Source organism: Corylus avellana, chromosome ca6, assembly GCF_901000735.1.
Source record: "Corylus avellana chromosome ca6, CavTom2PMs-1.0".
NCBI classification, from domain to species: Eukaryota; Viridiplantae; Streptophyta; class Magnoliopsida; order Fagales; family Betulaceae; genus Corylus; species Corylus avellana.
In genome coordinates this window covers 4,478,082-4,486,952 of record NC_081546.1, presented here as the reverse complement: position 1 = coordinate 4,486,952, position 8,871 = coordinate 4,478,082, and the positions used below count along the sequence as shown (strand labels likewise).

At 40.7% G+C, this 8,871-nt stretch overlaps 2 protein-coding genes across 2 annotated transcripts in view; both read left to right on the top strand.

Moving 5' to 3' along the window:
* Positions 1-2,500, top strand: part of LOC132184021 (uncharacterized) — a 6,592-nt gene extending 4,092 nt beyond the window's left edge. Inside the window, exons 7-10 of the mRNA XM_059597502.1 lie at positions 100-231; positions 646-811; positions 1,898-1,987; positions 2,487-2,500. Of these exons, the coding sequence (XP_059453485.1) occupies positions 100-231; positions 646-811; positions 1,898-1,987; positions 2,487-2,500 (402 nt within the window). The remainder of the gene's footprint in view (positions 1-99; positions 232-645; positions 812-1,897; positions 1,988-2,486) is intronic.
* A 1,453-nt stretch (positions 2,501-3,953) lies between these two features.
* Positions 3,954-6,827, top strand: LOC132184020 (uncharacterized). Its single transcript, XM_059597501.1, has 8 exons — positions 3,954-4,260; positions 4,391-4,516; positions 4,620-4,870; positions 5,020-5,253; positions 5,343-5,435; positions 5,523-5,624; positions 5,730-6,221; positions 6,732-6,827. Exons 1-8 carry the CDS (start codon positions 3,954-3,956, stop codon positions 6,825-6,827), a joined length of 1,701 nt encoding a protein of 566 aa, XP_059453484.1.
* The last annotated feature ends 2,044 nt before the right edge of the window (positions 6,828-8,871 follow it).

Here is an 8,871-nt window from a genome sequence, read left to right as displayed (position 1 = left end):
ATTTAGGTATCGGTTTATATGTTTATATACATGCATGTGCTTGAAAGTAGGTATACAATTTGTAAGTCTTATGTATTTATTCCTAACTCATGTACGTAGATAAAAATGGACAAGAGTTGGATGACAAAGTCTAGGGGTACAAGGGAATACAGAGATGGGTGTAGATTGTTTGTTGAGTTTGCAGTTAGTAACTGTAGAACTCCTAATGGATTCATCTATTGCCCGTGTAAGGTTTGTCGAAATAACCGGCGCCACCCGCCGGGTTTCGTATTCGACCACTTGACAGGGGGAAAAGGAATGATGCCGGAATACACACATTGGGTTTATCACGGTGAGAAGCATGTACAGGGTCTTCAAACCGGGTCTAATTCTAATCGCCCGACCTCAGATGCGGGTGCAAGCGCAAATCAGGGTGGAGACATGCACGGGATGTTGCGTGATTTATTCGGCATGCACGAAGTACTCGGGGAAGACAATTGTGAGCCTCAGGCCGTGGTGCAAGGGGGGAAGGAAATTGTGACCGAAGAAGCCGCTGAGGGCGATGCACTAAAGTACTACAACCTACTTAAAAAGGTGGAGAAACCACTTCATACTGGGACAAAACATAGCAAACTAAGTGCGACTGTTCACCTGTACAACTTGAAGTGCGTTGGTGGACTTAGTAACTCGATTTTCTTGGCTTTCCTAGAGTTCATCAATCAGTTGTTGCCTGAGAGTAATGAAACTCTGCCAGTTAATACGTATGAGACGAAAAGGTTTTTACGAGACATGGGGCTAGGGTATGACAAGATTTCGGCGTGCCGTAATGACTGTATGCTATTTTGGAAGGGCAATAAAGAGTTGGATTCATGTACCGTATGTGGAGAATCTAAATGGATTGAAGCAATTAATTTAGATGAGGACGGTCAACCCATATCTTCGGGCAAGAAACGTCTTGTGAAGGTGTTGCGGTGGTTTCCACTCATACCACGACTACAGAGGTTGTTTATGTCAGAACATACAGCATGCTTTATGCGGTGGCATGCAGAAGGCCGCACTAACGACGGCGTATTGAGGCATCCAACCGACGGCGAAGCATGGAAGTCATTCGACAACTTACATCAGGAGTTTTCATCGGACAGCAGGAATGTAAGGTTCGGACTAACCTCGGATGGATTTAATCCATTTGGGAACATGACCACATCTCACAGCACTTGGCCTGTAATGGTTGTGCCCTACAACCTGCCTCCTTGGATGTGCATGAAACATACATCTTTTATACTATCATTGATTATCCCGGGCCCAAGTTCACCTGGAATGGATATAGATGTTTACCTTCAGCCCTTAATTGAAGAGTTACAAGAACTATGGAATGTAGGGGTACGCACATATGACGTCTCAAAGAAAAATAATTTTGTTATGCGAGCGCAGTTGATGTGGACAATTAATGACTTCCCAGCATACGCAGATTTGTCTGGACGGTCTACCAAGGGTGAGAAGGCATGTCCTTGCTGTATGAACTCGACAAGGTCGAAATGGTTAAGACATGGCCATAAATGGTGTTATATGGGGCACAGGCGATACTTGCCCATGGATCATCCATGGAGACGAAACAAAAGCACATTTGACGGCAACGTAGAACTAGAATGTGCCCCTGATGTGCCAAGTGGAGATGAAGTCATAAGTCAATTAGAAGGGATGGTGTTTGGGGATGAGAACGCCGGTCAGGCAAGGGAGGCTGAGAAAAAAGAAAGAAAAAAGCAGAAGACGAATAATGGCCATGTAGTGTGGAAGAAGAAAAGTATTTTCTTTAGATTGCCGTATTGGAAAGATAATTTATTGCGGCATAATCTTGATGTTATGCACATAGAAAAAAACGTCATGGACAACATACTTGGTACAATACTGGACATTCCAGGGAAAACGAAGGACAACCACGCCGCCCGTTTAGATTTGCAAGAAATGGGCTTGAGACGTACACTTCATACATTTGTGGACCCGCAGGATGGTAAGACCTATTATCAACAAGCTACCCACACGATGTCCAAGGATGATAAAACACATTTTTTGAAAGTGCTACGAAATGTAAGGGTGCCCGACGGATATGCCTCGAACATTTCTCGTTGTATACGACTTAAGAACCGTACGATATCGGGGTTAAAGAGTCATGACAGTCATGTACTGATGCAGCAGCTTCTACCTATTGCATTGCGTGGATCACTTGCAAGCAATGTGGTTAGACCTCTTGTTGAGATGTCCACATTCTTCAGGTGCCTATGTTCAACAACATTGACCGAACAGGATATTGACCGACTACAATGTGACATCTGTATCACGTTGTGCAAGATGGAACAGGTTTTCCCCCCCAGCTTCTTTACGAGCATGGTTCATGTGGTCGTGCATCTTATCCGTGAATGCCGACTCGGTGGACCTGTACAGTATAGATGGATGTATCCGGCAGAGAGGTAAAATTTGTTTACGGATATATTTCTATTTTTTGGTTTCAGGTGCCAATACATGACAAGTACTAACTAAACTGAAAATATGTATTGGTTCATATTTAGGAGCCTTGGAGTATTCAAATCTAATGTGCGCAACAAAGCGGCTCCTGAGGGCTGCATTGCGGAGGGCTACATAGCAACTGAGTTGGTAACGTTTTGTTCGAGATATTTAGAGAATACACCAACCTTTCACAATAGGATACAAAGAAATCTGGATGGTTCAAAGGGAAATGGAACACGAGTCCGACTCGACCGAATCACAATGACACAGATACACCGGTATATTATGTTCAACTTGGACGAGTTTCATCAATTGCGAATGTAAGTAGAGATCTTTTGTTGGTACATTGCATGCTCAATGAACTTGTGACAATATTGCTCGTATTGAATTATAATTAACATAATTTCGAATTGTAAGATGCACATAGATACGCTTAGGCGATCATGCAATAGGGGACGAACAACAGAGGCTCAGTTGGAGACCCAACATTATGACTTGTTCTGCGAGTGGTACCGTGACTACGTAAGAATGATGTGATGTTTACCTTATCACAATTGTCGGAGTTATTTGTGTGCAATTTTTAAAATCAACTAAAGCTAGTAACCGTGCGTTTCCATTGTACGTAATATATTCACAGGTCGATCGATTGGACGAGCGATCCAGGAATGAACTTGGTGACAAATTGGTAATGCATTGTAGAGGGCCGAGGGAGGCAGCAGTCAGATACAATAGATATGTGGTTAACGGCAAGCTATTTCGCACTATTGCATCTGATGCCGGAAAGAGGACTCAGAACAGCGGGGTGTGTGTGCCGACTCTTGATAGCGACACGTACTACGGGAAGTTAATGAAAATACTTGAGGTTGAGTATTACGACAGGACTAAGTACGTAATGTTTAGGTGTGATTGGGCAGACAACACCAGGGACAAAGGGTACAAGGTGGATGAGTATGGTATAGTACTTGTCAACTTCAAAAACCTTGTCCACACGGGAGAACTGGTTTCTGATGAGCCGTATGTGCTAACTTCACAAGTTGACCAGGTATTTTACGTACAAGATGATAGGTGCCCAGATTGGGCTTGCGCAGTAAGGACCAAGCCTAGAAACATATACGACGTTGGTCAGGTTGAAGGACATCAAGATTCATGTGCCAATTACCACGAGTGTGAGCCTCTTATTTTGCCCAGCAATGTTGATCACGATCTACAAGATCATATCGAATACGTCAGACACGACTTAGATCCAACCGAAGCGTATGTATAGTAGTATAATTAATTTTATATTTATGTTTTGATTGGTAGTTGTTCACTACATGCACATTACATCAACACACTTAATTAAGCTGTGCATTTGCTAAAATCTGATATATATATCTCATGTAGCACTATTATTCATGCATACTTAATGTAGTAAATATTTCATACATTGTTTAAGAAATTAATTGGGTTTGTGGTGTTTTTTACAGGGTACCATGAGTACAAGGGGGAAGAGGAAAGCACGCAGGGGCTCGTCCGCAGTGCGGCAGTCTACGTCGCCTGGGTCTCCGGCAGGCCAACTTGATGACAGCGAGCAACAAGACGTTGCTCAGCTTCTTGGGATACAGGAAGGATATCTACCAGTTCTTCCAGGTACGATGGAAGGGGAGACCCCTGTCCATGCTCCATACACTCGGGCAGGCATGGCCCACACCGGGTTTCGGGTTGATTCGTACCCGTACAGCGAGTTACGACAGAGTTATGAGGGCGATGTCGAGCGGCTTTACACCCAGCATAGCGCAGGTACGCCCGACTGTTTTTTTAAAGATTCAAAAGATTGAAAGTTTCTAACTATATTGGTGCAATATCAATTATATTTAACTACAACTACAATTTCATAGAATTCTAAACATTATTAAAAACTACAAAGCAGGTCTGGAGGACACTGAGACAGAGGCCCAGCAACACATGGCAGGTGGGGTACAGGCCACAGATGACCCGCAGCCCACCAACCCTGCTCCCGACGCTCGGTTACGCCCTCGGCAGGTCCGGATCATAAGTAAGTGTATATACTTTAATGTCGTTGTTGATTTGGTTTTAATTTACTTGTTACCTAGTATTGAATTCGAAATAACTTACCTAAATAATTTTTAATTTGTTAGGTACTGATTCTGAAGGAAACACCGTTATTGAGGTGTTTACCATTCTTGATTCGCACAGGCGGCCGGGAGTCCCCCCCGGCAAACGGATCATTTTGGAGTACAATGCATCATGCCAGCCCGTTGGATTTAGTGCCGTGCGGTTCAGACGGATGACCGGAGACATAGTTAGGAGCGAAAATTTCGTCCGAATACCAGACGATTGGACGAAGGTACCGGACCGTACCAAGGAGGATATTTGGGACGCCTTGATGGTATGTTTTTTAATAATAAGTTAAACACTAGTAATGTATATATGTATATATACACTCTAAGTACGCTATATATGTGTGTGTTTAGTAAGTAAATGCATATACACATATTTTATTTTATTTTTTAATTTATCAATGTTGAACTTGTGCAGGCATACTTTTTCGTTCCACCCGAGTACAACTTGGAAGCAGTAAAAAATGAAGCATTTAAGGATATGGGCTCCAAGCTGCGGACTTGGAGGCACGAGCTCAAAAAAATATGTGCCAGTACGGAGGAAGATACGCCGGACACTATACGGGCAAGACTGGGGGGACAGACGCTAGGCGAGTACAATCCCGTCGATCTGGATATCTTATTGGAGAGATGGTGTACCCAGGAGAATAGGGTAGGTCATGAGTTAAATTCTTAGTGTTGTGTACTGTCATTTATTGTAATTGTATTGGTATTAACATATTAAAAGTGTTAACTGTGTAGGAGTACGCGGCGAAAATGAAGAGCTTGCGAGCATTAAATGATTCACCACATTGCACCGGATCAATGAGCTATGCCAGGTTGACACATGAGGAGGTACGTGTGTAATTTATCCTATATATATCTAACATTATATCGTATTGATATATTTAAAAATAAATGAATTACCTATTTTAAATGCAGGCCGAACGTTTGGGCCATCAACCCACTCGTGCACACAATTATGTCAAGTCACACACGAAGAAGGGCGGTAGATATCCGAATGATATTGTGAAGGAGAGATGTGTATGATATTCACTTTTCATATGTTGTTTTGCTTGTATATTTGATAAATTATTTGCGATTAACAGTTGTGCGACCCACTGACTCAATAATTAATGTGACATTCAGGAAAAGATGAATGAGCTTATACCCACCGACCCTGCAGCATCGTCTAGCATCACAGAGAGAACGGTCAGGTGGGCGCCAAACGACGCATTCGCCCAGGCAATGGGAAATAAGCCTGAGTATGCCGGTAGGGTTCGGATGGCCGGACCAAATATTCTGCCTGTGCGGGGGACCATACACTCATACTATACACCGTCACAGGCACGGTCAGGAAACGTCAGGTATTCCACGATATCACAAGACACACTTGATAGAGCGCTTGACGCGGAGAGGGCGAAGCACAAGGAAGAGATCGATGCGTTGTTGGCCGAGAACAATGCGCGGGTAGCCCAGCAAGTGGCGGAGCAGATGGCTGAGAACAATGCCCGGGTAGCGCGACAGGCAGCTGAACAGGAGGCTGAACGTCAGGCAAGGTTTGACGCCCGTTTTCGCCAACTTGAGGAAATGATCCGGTTTCACACCCCACCAGACAATGCTTCCCCACCCTTTGCGCTGGTGCGATCGTCGGTCGACAGTGGATCAGGTACTGACTTTTTTTAATAGTCAATTTAGTTTTATAACTGTCCCTATATATATATTTAGAATTTGGATATGTTGTAGTCATTCTAAATAATTAATGATGTTGTAAATCTTGCTTAAATTTGGTTTATATATCATGGTTGGTTTGGTGATGGATGTGGGTTAGAGTTTTGCTGGTTGAGATAATTATTTAGAGTTATTCATGCACGTATAAATGGATATAACTGTATGGCACGAAGCAATACATGCATATCAATATCATCAAGACCAGTTCTTCATAAACTTAATTTTGTAACTCTAAATATAAATAGATATAAATGCACTCAATGCTAGGGAGGGCGCTTTCCATTTGTGTTTATCATATCTTCCATTGAGCCCCCAACATTAATAACCTATATGGAAGTTCTATAATTGTATTCGGGCTCAATCGATTATTTGTTTGGTGGTTGTTTTATTGGTGAATATTGTTTGTTTTATCATTTGCAGGTAATGGACATCGTCGAGAGGATGCTATGGATGTCAATGATCGCTAGTCTGGTCGAGAATTTGAGGCTATTCACAGTTGTGTATAAGTTGATGTAATTGTATTTGTGTATATATGTTAGTATGTGACATTTTTGGTGTGTTGAAGTTAGTTTATATATATATTTGTGATTGGTGTATATATATTATGTTATTTGTGTTATTATGGTGTGTTGAAGTTAGTTTTGATGGGTAGTTTGTGATTGATGTTAATGGATATGATGTATGTTATTTGATGGAAAAATTGTATATTATTTGCATGGTTTTGATGGATAGATTGAATATCAGGTGAACCGTAACACAAAATTCGGGTATAGTCCTGAAAAAAATCACAAAAAATATAGGGGGGAGGGAAAAAATCTGGTTCAAAACGAACCAAATTACTGACGTGTCAGTTTTTGACACGTCAGTAATTTCCTGACGTGTCAAAAACCGACACGTCAAGAAATTCCTGACGTGTCAGTTTTTGACACGTCAGTAATTTCCTGACGTGTCAAAAACCGACACGTCAAGAAATTCCTGACGTGTCAGTTTTTGACACGTCAGTAATTTCCTGACGTGTCAAAAACTGACACGTCAGGAATTTCCTGACGTGTCAAAAACTGACACGTCAGTAATTTCTTGACGTGTCAGTTTTTGACACGTGAGGAATTTCCTGACCTGTCAATTTTCACACGTCAGAAGATTTACTCACGTGTGAAAATTCAGCACGTCAGTAATTTCTGACGTGTCAATTTCGACACGTCAGGAATTCCGATTTCCTGACACCAACATTCTTCACGACCGAAACACGTCAGGAAAGCCCCGTCAGCAAGATTTACTGACGTGTCAGGTCGTCCGACACGTCAGTAACCATGGGTCAGCAAAAAATGTGTTTTTTGTAGTGATTGTAAGGTTGTTATTTTAATTACCTTTATTATTTCTCAAAATGATGGTTACATTTTGGGGCAAGGAAAGTTCTTATGGTTTTACTAGTAGTATCCTGTTGCATATCATGCTCTCGGTGAACTTAATTATTTAATTAATATTTTCACACTTTCATATGTAAACTTAAACTTTTTCTCAACAAATGAGATCGATATATTGTAAAACTATTGTTCAAACTCGTGACATTTCTTTTAATACTATGTTAAATTACTACTTATCTCATAATATTTCTTCTGATATCATGTTAAATCAAGCTTAAACTAATAATAAAGATTAGTGAATTTAATCATTTAATTAGTATTTTAACACTTCATAATCGGAGATGAGACACTTAAAGCCTGTTTGGGATTGTGTTTGAGAAATAAAGTTTTTAAGTCAAAAAGAGCTTTTGGGCAAAAGCTTTATTTTTAAGCTTTTGCCAAAGTGCTTTTTGGCCATTTTTTGGATTTTTTTACCCTTAAAAACGCTTTTAATTTTTTTACCAAATAAATATTTTTTTTCTTTAAACGAGCTTTTCGAGTATTAAAAGTATTTTTAGGCATCTCAAGCACAATCTCAAACATGCGCTTAATGATTTTTGTTAAATCTCTCTCTAATGAGAATAACTTCTATAAGGTCTTGACACAAATCAAGACCTTTGTGCCTACCAATAAGAGGTTGACACCTCAGTTTGGAACAAGATAACAAAATAAGAACAAAACACCGGATCATACCAAATTAAAACCCTAAAAGAACTCTTCATCTACTTTTCACATTAACCATCCATCACACCGCCGCTGCCGCCGCCACTGCGCCACTACCCATGCCGGCAATTTATCCACGTGTCAACATTTGATTGGTCTACGTGGACTTTCGTTAAGTCAACTGACAGATGACTAATTTAATCTATTATCAAAACCACAGGGACCTCCTGTAATAAAAATTAAACCCTAAGAGGAAAAAAATAAAGCAACTAAACCTCGGGGAGTATTTAGTCTTTAACCCATAGTAATGCCAATTTGCCCCGACCCTACCTAAATAAATAAATATATATAGTCTTTTTAGGCGTGTATCCGCTCAAATAAAAATTAAGTCATAAGTACTATAATAAAAGTTATATATCTATAAAATCATCTTAAAAGATAATTTTCCTTTGGAATACAAAATTCTTCTAATTTGCCATAGACTTCTCATATGA

Bases quoted from the DNA above. Each gene is read 5' to 3' on its own strand.
- LOC132184020 (XM_059597501.1), top strand. From the start codon at position 3,954: ATGAGTACAAGGGGGAAGAGGAAAGCACGCAGGGGCTCGTCCGCAGTG. The intron at 4,517-4,619 runs GTAAGTGTATAT...TTAATTTGTTAG, and splicing joins TCGGCAGGTCCGGATCATAA to GTACTGATTCTGAAGGAAAC. The intron at 5,436-5,522 runs GTACGTGTGTAA...TTTTAAATGCAG, and splicing joins CCAGGTTGACACATGAGGAG to GCCGAACGTTTGGGCCATCA.